Source organism: Citrus sinensis, chromosome 4 (assembly GCF_022201045.2).
Source record: "Citrus sinensis cultivar Valencia sweet orange chromosome 4, DVS_A1.0, whole genome shotgun sequence".
NCBI lineage: Eukaryota > Viridiplantae > Streptophyta > Magnoliopsida > Sapindales > Rutaceae > Citrus > Citrus sinensis.
This window is the reverse complement of record NC_068559.1, coordinates 20,985,776-20,999,741: the sequence shown is the minus strand read 5'-3', so window position 1 is coordinate 20,999,741 and position 13,966 is coordinate 20,985,776. Positions and strand designations below refer to the sequence as shown.

At 31.3% G+C, this 13,966-nt stretch overlaps 1 protein-coding gene across 1 annotated transcript; it reads right to left on the bottom strand.

Annotated features, from left to right (window-relative positions):
* Nucleotides 1-6,442: 6,442 nt before the first annotated feature.
* Nucleotides 6,443-12,305, bottom strand: LOC102619328 (mechanosensitive ion channel protein 10-like). The gene is made up of 5 exons (XM_006484674.4): nucleotides 10,941-12,305; nucleotides 10,712-10,832; nucleotides 7,526-7,819; nucleotides 7,221-7,426; nucleotides 6,443-7,037 (listed from the first exon to the last, which is right to left on the bottom strand). The coding sequence occupies exons 1-5, from the start codon at nucleotides 12,209-12,211 to the stop codon at nucleotides 6,764-6,766; spliced, it is 2,166 nt and encodes a 721-aa protein (XP_006484737.2). The 5' UTR covers nucleotides 12,212-12,305; the 3' UTR covers nucleotides 6,443-6,763.
* Between the last annotated feature and the right edge of the window lie 1,661 nt (nucleotides 12,306-13,966).

Below are 13,966 nucleotides of genomic sequence, written 5' to 3'. Positions count from 1 at the left end.
ATACTTGGCCTTGGAGGGGGGCAATGTTTCCCTTGTTAGCCAAATGGGTCCTTCATTGGGCGGAAAATTCTCGTATTGCATGGTACCCTTATCATTACTTGAGGCTGCAAAATCAACCAAAATCAATTTTGGTACCAATGGAGTTGTTTCATGTTCTGGGGTGATTTCTACTCCCTTGGTTGCGAGAAATTCTAAAACCTTCTACTTTCTTACTCTTGAAGCAATCAGTGTAGGAAACCAAAGAATCGAGGTACTTGATAGCTCTTCTTCAGGAACTAAAGAGGGCAATGCTATTATTGATTCAGGTACTTGATTGACACTTTTGCCACAAATGTTTAGCTCAAAATTAGTGTCAGTAGTGTCAAGTTTGATCAATGCAGCAGCCATTAAAGATCCTAACGGGTTGCTAGATCTTTGCTACAATTTTTCATCTGATTTTAATATTCCAGAGATCACTGTACATTTACTGGTGCATATGTAACGTTAAGTCCTTTAATTGAACACCTGCATTAGGGTTAGCAAAGAACTTGTTTGCTTAATATTTAAAGGATTTGATCAAGGTCTTGCTATATACGGTAAGTTGATGCAGATGAATTTCTTGGTTGGCTATGACACTGAAAAGCGGACGGTGTCGTTTAAGCAAACTGATTGCACCAACCGATGATATGAATCCCTTTTCAATTATTTACAAAACAATATTGACTTGTCATCTTGTAATTTCTATTTTACATATGTGTTTAATTGCTTCATTATGTAATTGAAATTTGAAACCTTTCAATAAGGCTCGTTTTCAAAGTAGCTCCTTATAGATTACACAAGCACGTGCCCTACCTTTTGTTTTTTTTAATATTCAACGTGTTTGTCAAATTTGACCTTAGAGATATATGTTAATGTTTAATTTATGTAGTCCGTAATGACGTGATTAATTAACTAATATAGTGTAAAATAAGGACATCACATGTTGAACCCCACACATTATTTTTATCATCATCAATTTTCAAACCAATTTCCCCAGGCAATATTGCAAGCTTTATGGAGAGATTTAGACACTGTTTCTATCTATCTTCAAATGCATATCACATGCATATTTATTAAGTCTAAAAGAATTACATAACGAAAAAAAAAAACATTGACTAATTTAATTTTCGCTGTGGACAGCATTCTTCATCGTTAGCCCGGCTGAATAATTTGGCTAACTATTATTCAGCTAACTAGTAACTACATGCAAATGCAATTATAGCTAGATGATTAAGCTGACAGTCTATGGATGTGCTTAATTTACTGTAACATCTGACATCTCAAATTGTTTTCTAGTCCAACTAGAGTTTCTTTTAATTTTTATATATTTAGTTTCAAGACAGTGTCCATTATGATGGAAATTAACTCACAAATGTAGAATATTTTCCCTTACCATAAAACTATTGAGTTTTTCCCCTTGTGACAAATTCTTTTACTCCCCTTTCCAGAATTCTAATTTAGGTTCTCTTGAGGACTAGAATTTTCATTATTTCAGATAAATACCATTCAGCATATACGGAAATATAACTGCTACCAGTAATTTTAAGGTGGTAATGAAATCAGTTATGGGAAAAGAAAATCATTTTCGATTGTTCTTCGAACGAAAGCGGAGGAAGAAATTGTAATTGAGTTTGCCACAACATTTTTATTTTTTTGCCATCTGTGTTTAACACAAAATTGCTTTCAGAGTTGTTCCGTTTGATTGAACGACCCCCAATTGATGACCTTATTCATCGATTTAAACTTAATTTGTTACAACAATAGTACCGCTTATGATTTACCCGAAATCACGGTACATTTCAGCCGGACAGATGTGAAGTTGAGTACTTTGAACTTTTACTTCAATACTAAGGTGGACGTTGCATGCTTCAATCTTGAGTCATAGGAAAACTGCTCTTTTATATATATATATATATATTAGTAATTTTTTAGCCAGTAATCATAAAGTGTGGGAAACGTCTGGAAAAACTTAAAAACTGCGGGATTTTAAAAGCTTAAAACTTAAAGCGGTTAAACCGTACGGTTGATACATTTTCCTGAATGTTCCTGCACTTTAAAATTCTGAATTGAGACATTTCTCATATATATATATATATAAACTTTACCATCAGAATACTGAGTCACATTTTGCAACTCTATATTAGGCTCAAGTTGTTTCGGAATCGCTGGTGGAGCGGCTCCTTCAAGAATCCATTCCTCTAGAAGATTGACGTCTTTCCATTGGATTGGTTTTGGAATGACAGTGTTGGCTCTAGACAAGTCAGTCTGCAAGAGAAGAGTCTCATCTCTTTTTGACTGGAATTTATGTTGTGTATTGAACGCAGAGATCATGGCCTTATAGGAAATCTTAAAAATCAAGGCAACTGGAACTGATCCCTTAATCATATAATAATTATGTGTTTTAATTTGTAAAATCATGCTTTTCAAAATGTTTTTGTCTTTAAGAGAAATTGTGATGTTTGGGTAACAATCAAAGGAAATTGGACCTTTATAGAGACTGGATTCAATGCTACTTAGCAATGAATCATCAAAAGAGATAAATCGCTCATCTCTTATGACAGCGAGGATGGAAGTATCAAGGCCCTCTTTGGTCAAAGGTTTTATTCCAACTTGAATTAAACCAATATGAATTTAATTAAAATTCTTTTCTCTTAACTTCTTTAAAGACTTTTCTGAAAACAAATGAATTGTTTCGAATGGCTCAGAAAGAGTTATATCACGTTCTTCGGTTTTTATAACATAATCATTTTTTAGAAAATCAAGCTTTTTTGTTTTGTAAATCTTTTCTTTGGAAATTTTTGGAAGTTCCCAACAATCAATTGCTTTATCAAAGTTCTCAATAATGAATTCTTCTGAACTCACAACATGCTTTGAATCACTAGTCTTCCCGGACAAAGAACTAGAAAAGGACGATATTCTACAGAGTAGAGGATCCATGGGTAAAGACCTATGAACTATTTATGGTCTTGTCAGAATGGCTACTCTTGTTAGAGTAGAGGATCCATGGGTATATATATATATATATATTTCCTTCTGGTATCAGAGCCAGGGAGAGGACAGTGTTATATAGTTTAGAGATCTCGTGTATAAAAACTTGTGTGTTATTTTGAAATCTTGTTTGTGTGATGAATTTCTTACTGGTAGTAAGTCCCGTTTTAGGATAAGATTTCCGTTTAGGGCAGTAAAACCATACCTGTAGCCATTCTGACAAGACCATAAATAGTTCATAGGTCTTTACTTATGGATCCTCTACTCTGTAGAACATCGTCCTTTTCTAGTTCTTCGTTCGGGAAGACTAGTGATTCAAAGCATGTTGTGAGTTTAGAAGAATTCATTATTGAGAACTTTGATAAAGCAATTGATTGTTGAGAACTTCCAAAAATTTTCAAAGAAAAGATTTACAAAACAAAAAAGCTTGATTTTCTAAAAACAAATTATGTTATAAAAACCAAAGAACGTGATATAACTCTTTTTGAGCCATTCGAAACAATTCATTTGTTTTCAGAAAAGCTTTTAAAGAAGTTAAGGGAAGAATTTTAATTACATTCGCATTGGTTTAATTCAAGTTGGAATAAAACCTTTGACCAAAGAGGGTCTTGATACTTCCATCCTCGCTGTCCTAAGAGATGGGCGATTCATATCTTTTGATGATTCATTGCTAAATAGCATTGAATCCAGTCTCTGTAAAGGTCCAATTTCCTTTGATTGTTACCCAAACATCACAATTTCTCTTAAAGACAAAAACATTTTGAAAAGCATGATTTTACGAATTAAAACACATAATTATAATATGATTAAGGGATCAGTTCCAGTTGCCTTGATTTTTAAGATTTCCTATAAGGCCATGATCTCTGTGTTCAGTACACAACATAAATTCCAGTAAAAAAGAGATGAGACTCTTCTCTTATAGACTGACTTGTCTAGAGCCAACACTGTCATTCCAAAACCAATCCAATGGAAAGACGTCAATCTTCCAGAGGAATGGATTCTTGAAGGAGCCGCTCCACCAGCGATTCCGAAACAACTTGAGCCTAATACAGAGTTGTAAAATGTGACTCAGTATTCTGATGGTAAAGTTAAACTGTCTTTCAGGAGATCTACTTCATCCAGATTTTCTAATAAAGAGTCGTGCTCAAGCATTCCTTCACTAGAAAGGAAATTTACAAAAATTCCTTCTGTTATAAATCTCCCTTACCAGCCAGTAAAGAGTCAACCTAGGTTTTCCACTTCAGATATACCTAGTTCCTCTATACGTTCTGTTGACTATACCACTAGTGTTCCACGCTTAATTTATACTAGTAGTCAGCATGAACAAAGACAGGAAGAGAAGGAACTTTCTCCTCCAACTTCCCCTACTTTTTCTGTCGTCACAGAAAATGTTATAAATGTTATTGAAAAGAGTTTTGAGCTTGATAAAAATCTTCTCCATAATGATTTTTATTCTGAAACAAATAAAGAAAAAAACATTGGTTTGTTAAACATTTTATTAACCAAAGAAAAGAAATCCAACAAACTTATTATGAATTTGTAAATTTACATCAAGTTCATATATTGTTTTTTGATTAGTTCGAAATATATTCTTCGGATAGCAACATTGATTATCCCTTCAAAGAGTCAAACCCTATTACTATTAGGAAGAAAGTTCCTGAGTGTAAACTTTCTGATAGTGATAGAACCATAGAATCTGAGCATCCACCTCTTCGGAGTTTAATCGTTGATCACGGTGAACCTCCTGTCCAAATTAGAGCCTCACCGTATAAAATCCCTAAACCTAATTATTCTGATGCCAATTTAAGTAGTATTATTCAACAGAATAATTTATGTAATACTAACTTAAATACTATAGGAAAGCAGTTGACAAGAATAGAGAACCATTTCCAAAAGTCAACTATAGCTGTTTCTTCCGTTTCCCCTGTTCCTTCAAAATCGGATTCTGACAAAAAGCTTAAGGAGCCTATTTTCAAACCTTTCCAGGTTTCGAAAACTAGTCAAAAGCTTGTTCAAGAATCAAAATCAGATTGTGCTAAAGCCATTAGAGAACAACTAGATAGGATAGAAGCTGCTTCTTCCTCATCTAGCAAAGTTCAAATAGCCCCTGATACTCCCCAATCTAGTAAGATTGGAGTATTAGAACAAGACCAAATGTCTATAGCCTCTTCCGATCTAGAAGCTTTTAAAGAAGAACCTACCCCTAAAGCCAACAAAATCCATTGGGAATTAATTCTTCCTACTGTCAAGTCTCCACCTGATTTGGCCATAGACAATAGGCCTAGTGCATTAAACCAATCACGTTTTAATGCATCATTTGTCTATGAGTGGAACATTGACGGTATGTCTAAATACAACGTCTTAAGTTTGTTTCAACAGATGACCATGGCAGCTAATGCCTATAAAACCCAATCAGGAACTTCTGACAAAGCCATTGCAGAAATTCTCATTGCGGGTTTTACTGGTCAACTTAAAGGTTGGTGGGATCATCTTCTCACTAAGCAACAACAATTGGATATCCTTAATGCCATCCAAATAGATGAGAATGGAGCCCCCATTCTTGATGAGTTTAATAACCCAATTCAGGATGCCGTTGCTACTCTAATTCTAACCATATCCCTCCATTTCATAGGTGACCCTTCTCACCTCAGAGACAAAAATGCTGAGTTACTACATAATTTGAGATGTAGGAAACTTAGTGAATTCCAGAGCTACAAAACCACCTTCTTTACCAGACTCTTTCTCAGAGATGATGCAAATCATATAACCTGGAAAGAAAAATTCTTAGCAAGATTACCTACTCTTCTAGGTGAAAAGGTTAGGAATTCCATTAAAGCCCTTTACGATAACCGCATTTCTTATGATGAACTCACTTATGGTGAGTTAGTCAGTTTCGTCAACAAAGAAGGTTTAAAGATTTGTCAAGATTTGAAATTACAGAAACGACTTAAATGGGAGCTTAAAAAATCTAAGCAAGAATTAGGAAGCTTCTGTAAACAATTCAATTATGACCCCTTTAAAACTTCCATCTCCAAAGATTGTAATGGTGAGTGTTCTTCCAGACCTCACAAGAAATATTACAAATCCAAAAGCCATAGGAAGCCATTCCAGAATTTTAGAAAATCTTTTTATAAGAAACCTTCGAGGCCTTATAAGAAACCTAATTTCTCTAAAAGGAAAAATTTTAGAACTAAACCAAAAACTCCTTTAATTACAAAGAAGCCATATGCCATAAATGTGGTATAAAAGGCCATACTGCGAAATATTGCAGAATGAACAGAAAGCTCCAGGAGCTTGGCCTAGATGATGAGATCCTTTCATATATATATATATATGTGCAGGCGAATTTCATTTTTGGTTGTACTACATTGGCGAGAATCGAGCTCAGAACTTGAGTCGTAGGAAAACTACTCTTACCACTATAATTAGACCTTAATCTCTTGTAGACCGATTTTTTAATTAGCTATGACATTGAGAAATAGAAGGTGTCCTTCAATGAATTACAAGATAATATGAAATGATTCCAGGCAATGCATGCTTACAATTCCCAGCTATCAACCCTCTCTCTCTTGGTGCTCTGTTTACACACACCCCCTTACAAAGGGAAAATAAGAAGTAGATTGCATATATAGCTTATAATTAAGTCAGTTACATATGCATTAGATAGAGAGGCTATTAGCAAATCTTGGATTAGCTGTTCAGTGCAGTTGATTTGTCCTCAACAAAGAGCATTCTGCGGAAAGAAGTGACACGATAATCACTTTTCAGGTAGAGGAACAGTTGAAGTTGCTGATACCACATAGCTGACTTGAACTTCTTGAGGGAGGACATGATAAATTCTTATAGCAGCTTCTTCAAATATTCTTTTTAGTTCTAATACTAATTCAGATCTCCTGTTAATTTTCTCCTCGTAATTCTCAAATATTATGATGTGAGTGATGTAAAGACCCATTATCATCTTCTCATCCTTAATATGCTTCACTACCACACTGTGGGTTGGACTCCAATGCCGAGGCTTGCTCTCTAGGTAGCTACAATAAATTGAAAATAAAACTTAATGTTGTAAACTATGTGCTAATTAACGCATTATACACTGAAAGGGGACGTACTGGACAATATCTCTTGAAGTTTATCGTGAAAATAAACTATGGAAAGCATTCTATTGTTGCAATGCACGCAATGGACAGAGTTTTTAATTGAAAGAGTTGACTTACGTCTTTATGCTAGATTTTAGATACGAAATCTTTTCGATTGGCGTGAAAACGTCAATTGCGAACTCCACGGCATCCCTCATATCCACTGTGCTTCTATAAAAATTGCTGATGGGTTTGGTAGCTAGAACTGAATTTGGATAAAATATTTTCTCGTTGTCATATCTCAAAAACGTAGTGGTCAAAATGTGCATCTCCTCGACCACCATCTGTAATTGATGTAAAATGTGTCAAGCAAATTGACTTGATCAATATTACAAATTTAATCACATGTATATACATTAGAAAGGTGATTGAGTAATTACTACCTGTACTCCATCAATGACGCAGCGATCACCAACATCAAATGGGTGTGTCACAAATAAAAATATGATGGCTTCAAATACGTTCTTGGCAGTGTTACCAAACAAGAACACTGCAAGTACAACTTGGGATAAAATAAGTAGAAGAGCTTTAGTGGTTAATAAACCCACTATAAGCAGCCACACAATGATGATCAGAACCATCACAATCCCCGTAAAAAGTTTGTTCAACTCCTGCATGGCTTCTTTGGAATTATTTAAGTAATGAGCCAGAGATGTGCGTTTCTTGTAAACATTTACCTGCAAACACCAAGTCATCACAAGATCAATGGATATAGCCTCCGTTTGGTATTGAGTTTTTTTTAATTATTATTATATCAAATACATTTTCGACTAAAGAGTGACCATTATAATGCTTTTTTCTTTACTTTAACACTTTGATAACTTTTGCTGAAGTTACAATATTAAAATGTTTGGTAAACATTATTAGTTGCTGTACCTTAAAGGCTAAATTGATTTAATCAACCACTGTTATAATGAAAAACTTACAATATCTTTACTATTTTTGTCAAAATTATTATTTAAAAATTATGTTTACTACACATATTAATTTTTATTTTATAATTATAATTTTTTTCTACAGTGGCTACAGTTTAAAAGCTATAACACATCAATATCAATCAAGGCCATAGTGTAGTGGGATTATGTATATTGAACCACAAGAGGCATTGGTATTAACACAAGTACAAAGAGTGAAACTCCCTGTTGTTTGACTAAATAATCGAAATCTCTTCATGTTTTAAAACATATCCAAATTTCTCCACATGTCAAATTTTTTTTCTAATCTTACTATTTTATTATTGATGGTCAGTTAGACATTGAAAATATAAATACTTTAACTAATTAATTAATTGAATAAATTTTTAATCATAATTAATTGAAAATTAAATTTAAAATTATGAAAAAAGCAAGGAATTGTCAGAATCTTTAACTAATTCTGATAATTTTTGAGAATTTACACACACACACACACGTGTGTGTGTGTTATTTTTATTGTTTCAAATACCCTCAACATACTATTCTCCACACACAAAAAAGCATATTTATCTTATGTTGCATTTAATTTTTAATTAATTCCAAAAAATTTTAGAATTAATTGGAAATTTAGGACACTTCCTTTACTTTTTCTAATAATTTTACATTTAATTACTCAATTAATTATGATTAAAAAAATTACTCAATTAATTAAATAACTAAAGTTGTTCATAATCCCAAAATCAAACATCCACCAAAGTTAAAATGGTAAGATCAGCAAAAAAATTGTCATTTAGGAAAGTCAGGATGCCTCTTAAAACATTTGGGGAGCTTCGTTTAGCTTAATCAAACAAAGGAAGGTTTTTGGAAAACTATATATTAATATAATTTTTACATTGAAAAAATAATAATATATATATATATTCTATATTTACTTTGATATTATATTAATAGTTAGAGAAATTATCTCTGCACCACTTTTTTTTTTGTAATATGTATATTTAATCACCTCAAAATTTTGACATGTACTTTACACCACCTTTGTTTCTAAATTTGTATCAATTAATCACTTTGACATTAAAAATAACTATTTTACCCCTAAATGACTTAAAAGAGTATTTTATTCCCTAAAATTTTAAAAATATATATAATTAGAAGAATACCTCTAAATTTAATAAAACAAATAAATCTCAAAATCTAAAATGATAATTTTTAAATGAAATTATAATTATAAAAAGTTAACATCTCATCTTATGATTATAATTTTTTTATTAGGAAAATAATCATTGCACCACCTTTATTTTGCCTTATATTTATCCAACCATTACAAAATTCTAACATGTACTTTTCACCATCTTTCTTTTCACATTTGTTTCAACTAGCCACTTTTGCATTAACACTATTAAATAAATTTTAAAAAATGATAATTTTACCCTCAAATAAATTAAGAGACCATTTTATTTTATAAAAATTTTAAAAAATAAAAAATTATAATGATAAAAAATCCCTAAATTTAATAAAAATAAATCCCAAAATTAGAATTTTTATTTTTAATAAAAATTATTTTAATATAAAATTATAATTATAAAAATAATTGCAAAATTTTGGGATTTAATAAAAATCCCCTAAATTATTAAAATTTTAGGATTTATTCTTTTAAGAAATAAATTTAGTTATTTTAATAAAATTTTACAAAATTATAAATTTTTAATAAATGAATTCATTTATTTTTATTAAAATTTTTTAAAATTTTAATTTTAATAAAAATAATTATTAAAATTTTGTAAAATCTAAATTTAGTAAAAATCAGTTGAGCACCTCTATTTGAGATTTATTTTTAATTAAATTTAGGGATATTTTTATGATTATAATTTTTAATTTTAAAAGTTTTTATAAGATAAAATAATCTTTTAATTTATTTGGGGGTAAAATTGTCATTTTATTAAAATTATTTAATAGTGTTAATGCAAAAGTGGCTAGTTGATACAAATGTGAAAAGAAAGGTGGTGCAAAGTATATGTTAGAATTTGGTAGTGGTTAGATGAACATAAGGCAAAATAAAGGTGGTGTAATGATAATTGCCCTTTTTATTATAATTTCATTTAATTTTTCTAATTAAACTAAGTATAGAAAAGTTCACAAAAAATAACGTAAAGAGAAAAGCTCCCAATAATTATTGTAAACTTCCCTATAATTAATATTAAGAAAATTTTCTGTAAAATTAAATGAAATTATAATTACAAAAATTAACATGATAATTTTTAAATGAAATTATAATTATAAAAAATTAACATATTGCATTTGAGATTTATTTATTTATTTTATTAAATTTAGTGGTATTCATGTAATTATAAAAATTTAAAATTTTTTAGAATAAAATAGTCTTTTAATTTATTTAGAGATAAAAATGTTATTTTTTAGTATTAAAGTGGTTTATTGATATAAACTTAAAAACAAAAGTGGTGCAAAGTACATGTTAAAATTTTGAGGTGGTTAGGAGTACATGTGATAAAACAAAGGTGGTGCAGAGATAATTTTCCTAATAGTTATTAAAAGAATCGCAATATTAGAAATTACTTTTTGTAAATTAGTTATAGCTGAATAATTTTAAAAATAAAAAAAGGTCTTGCACAAATTACATGAGAATTAGGAACTTACCACCCAGTTGCTAAAATCTGACCTTCTGATCCTTCCAGTTTCCACCACGTCCAATTTCTGCATTATTACGTCCACTTCTTTCTTTATAAAGAACCGCAAGAGGTCTTCCTCCTCTATATATCTGGACATTTAATTTTCAACATAGAACAACAGTGAGAGAAAATAGTTCCGGAAGTAAATTAAAAAACATTCATATTAGATGGAAATTTTAAAAATCAAGTATCCGCACTTGCTACCAGGTTGGGCAACATTCCGGAAAATCCAATAAGCATCAGCCTTTGCTTCCCATTCGCTTTCAATATTCTTGTTGTAGTCACCATGAAGTTCATCATTCTCATAGTCATCAAGTTCATTTGAGACAATGGACAGCTTTGTACTGCTAATGTGATTTATTAACTTTTCCATGGTCCATGCAGAAATTTTCTTCATCTTTTTACGCTTTCCACTAACATGGTGAATCACCTCCTCTTTCTCCTTTTGATTTCCAGTTTCATTCTTCATACTCATGCCGCCTACTATTTCACTGAACTCTATGAGTGGTGGACCCGAACTAGTGGAAATAACATATTCATCAAATATGGCTTCTTGAATCTGGTTGAAGAATCTCTTTGATAATCTTGAAGCAACCAGTAACTGAAATGAGTAAGTCTTAACCATCCACAGAACAGTCCCAACAAGACAAGCAACGAGACCTCTTGTAATATAGTTTATAATCTTTTTAGTCACTTTTGGTCTCTCCACTCCACGGTCGTCAAACAATAAACACCAAGACAACAGAACCAAAACAAACCAGATAAAGGCCCTAACGCTCCTCCTCAACCCATCCACGTAATACAGAACCATAAGCTTTAGCTTGAAGTTTCTTTTGATCAAGCAAGTCAAAGCAATCATCAACCATTTAGTCACCAATCGACCACAAAAGATTACCAATACCAACACACACCATTTCCACAATTTTAACTCCCATATCAAATGGTTTTCCAATTTGTTCACGGTTAAGCTACCAATTAACAACCCCATTACCCAAACAAATGCAATCAACTCAATCACCATCAAAATTTTCTTTATCTTACCACCCTTTCTATGCTCGTTTTCCTTCTGCTTCTTCTTCTTCTCATTGCGTCCTGGATTCACCAATCTCGGAGCACGCGGTGGTGAATTCATCAACTCTGTATTTCCTTCAACTAATTTGGCATCAATTAGCTCCCCAAATCTTGAGACCGGTTTTCTCCGAGTTAAAGACTGGCCTTGACTGCTTGCTGTCTCCGTAGGAGGCTTATCTAGAGAAGCAGAGCCTGCAGCTACTAAAAGCTGGTTTCTGTGGCTGCAATCCTCTTCCTCTGTTATTTCAGTATTTATTGGATCAGACTGGGAGTGGGTCTCACTTATATCCTTGGAAACGGGAGCCTCTTCTGTGTCTGCAGCAATTTGGATCACGGTGTCGTTATGGTGACTGCCTCCTTTCTTCTCCACCAGGTTCAGGTCTTTTCCACCTTCCATTCCCACTTTGCTACTTCTGTTGAAAGGAAAATAGTCCGACTTGTTTTCTACTAATTCAGGTTCTGGGTTTCTCTCATGGAACAAACTTTTATAAGTAATATGATTGATTTGTTATTAAATATTTTTAACCGTTGTGTTTTCATTATATAATGGAATGACCATACCTTTAATCTAGTTAAATGACACAACACTACTGTGATACTAAGAACAGATAAGTAATGATATATTTTGAGAATAAGATTAAGACGTGTGTACATAGACTAAAATTAGGGGTTAGTTTAAGATTACAGTGATCGATGAAATAAGATATTTTTACAGTGTAGATGAAATAAATTTTTAATGAAATAATTTTTTTTAAAAAAAAAGATAGATTAGTGTTTAATAAATTGTGTTATTAAGCTTGCTGTGAGCTTAAAAAGCAAAATATATGTGTTTAGTAAATTTTATTAAAAAAATATTATTTTATTACATATTGACCAGAATACACATAAGTTGAAATTGTCTTATATTTATATATTAGGATTAATAACAAAGTAAAATATAATTATCTTTTTGTTAAAATATTAAAGTTAGAATAGGAATGTGATAATTTATTTAATAAATTATTTATTAAAAGAAATTTATCTACTTTTTAAAATTACTGTCAAAATTGAATAATCTTTGAAAAAATTTACCAACTCCTCAAATGGTTGCCAATCATTTTATTTCTGTTAAGTGGTGATTCTCATGAGATTCAAGTATTTCAAACTTTTTTACAAGAGTAGCATTACTCTAAATAACATGATAATTTTTAAGTTCTTGTTATAAGCGAATTCTAGAATACTTATGATGCATTACAACTAATTGATGTATGCATGATATGTATAATTGAATTTAATATAACCACCACATTTATAATAATTTTTTAAGATAAATAAACACATATTATAATGATGTTTACTTATTGTATGAATGGTATTTCTGATATATTCCAGATTTTTTCCGACCTTATCAATCGTGAAGAAAAAGGTAATCACCATGTTGAGACCCTGTAAAACAATTGACAAAATATATCCCTACTTAAATAATACAAAAAAAAATCTGGGATATGGGTGACTTTATACAGAAAAATATGGGTGCTTCAATAATTCACAACTGGACCCAAGTGCCGGGCTGCCAGCTCTTGGGGCTTTTAGGCTACATATCCAAAACTAAAAAGAGAAAATCAGCCAGCAAAGTGGAATAAAGCTGTAAATCCAAGAATAAATAATTGGAGTCGTCATTTTAGTGGACGCTTTTTTTTTTTTGGGTTTATCTTACTCCTATTCTATGCATAACTTTAAAAAGGGAAAAAAACACATCTTATTTTTTAAAACTAAGTCATATATATTTAAAATTATCTAAGTGCGGATGTTATTGAGTGTAATAGACCATATGTCATGAACTTTTTAGCTAGCGACTTACGACCAATGAAATCATGACATGTGACGTGTCATGCATGCACTTATCATGACTCATAAATGTAAAATTCTAATTAGGTGTGTACTGCCGCATACTATAAAGACTGTATTGTTTTATCTATTAGTGTATTGAAATATGTAATTATTAGTATTTTAGTGCTATCATAACTTTGTTAAAATAAAGAAATCCTTATTAGAGAATTATTCAACATGAGTTATATATACGAAAAAGTTTCTATTAAGGGAATCTCATATTTTATAAAATTGAAGAAAATTTTTCTGTTAAGGGAATCCGTATTTGAGTTAACTTGAAGAA

Excerpts from the sequence above, each read along its gene's own strand:
- LOC102619328 (XM_006484674.4), bottom strand. The coding sequence starts at position 12,211 with ATGGAAGGTGGAAAAGACCTGAACCTGGTGGAGAAGAAAGGAGGCAGT. Across the intron at positions 7,820-10,711 it reads CAGATTTTAGCAACTGGGTG|GTAAATGTTTACAAGAAACG; the intron begins GTAAGTTCCTAA and ends TGGTGTTTGCAG. Across the intron at positions 7,038-7,220 it reads CTAAAATCTAGCATAAAGAC|CTACCTAGAGAGCAAGCCTC; the intron begins GTAAGTCAACTC and ends AATTTATTGTAG.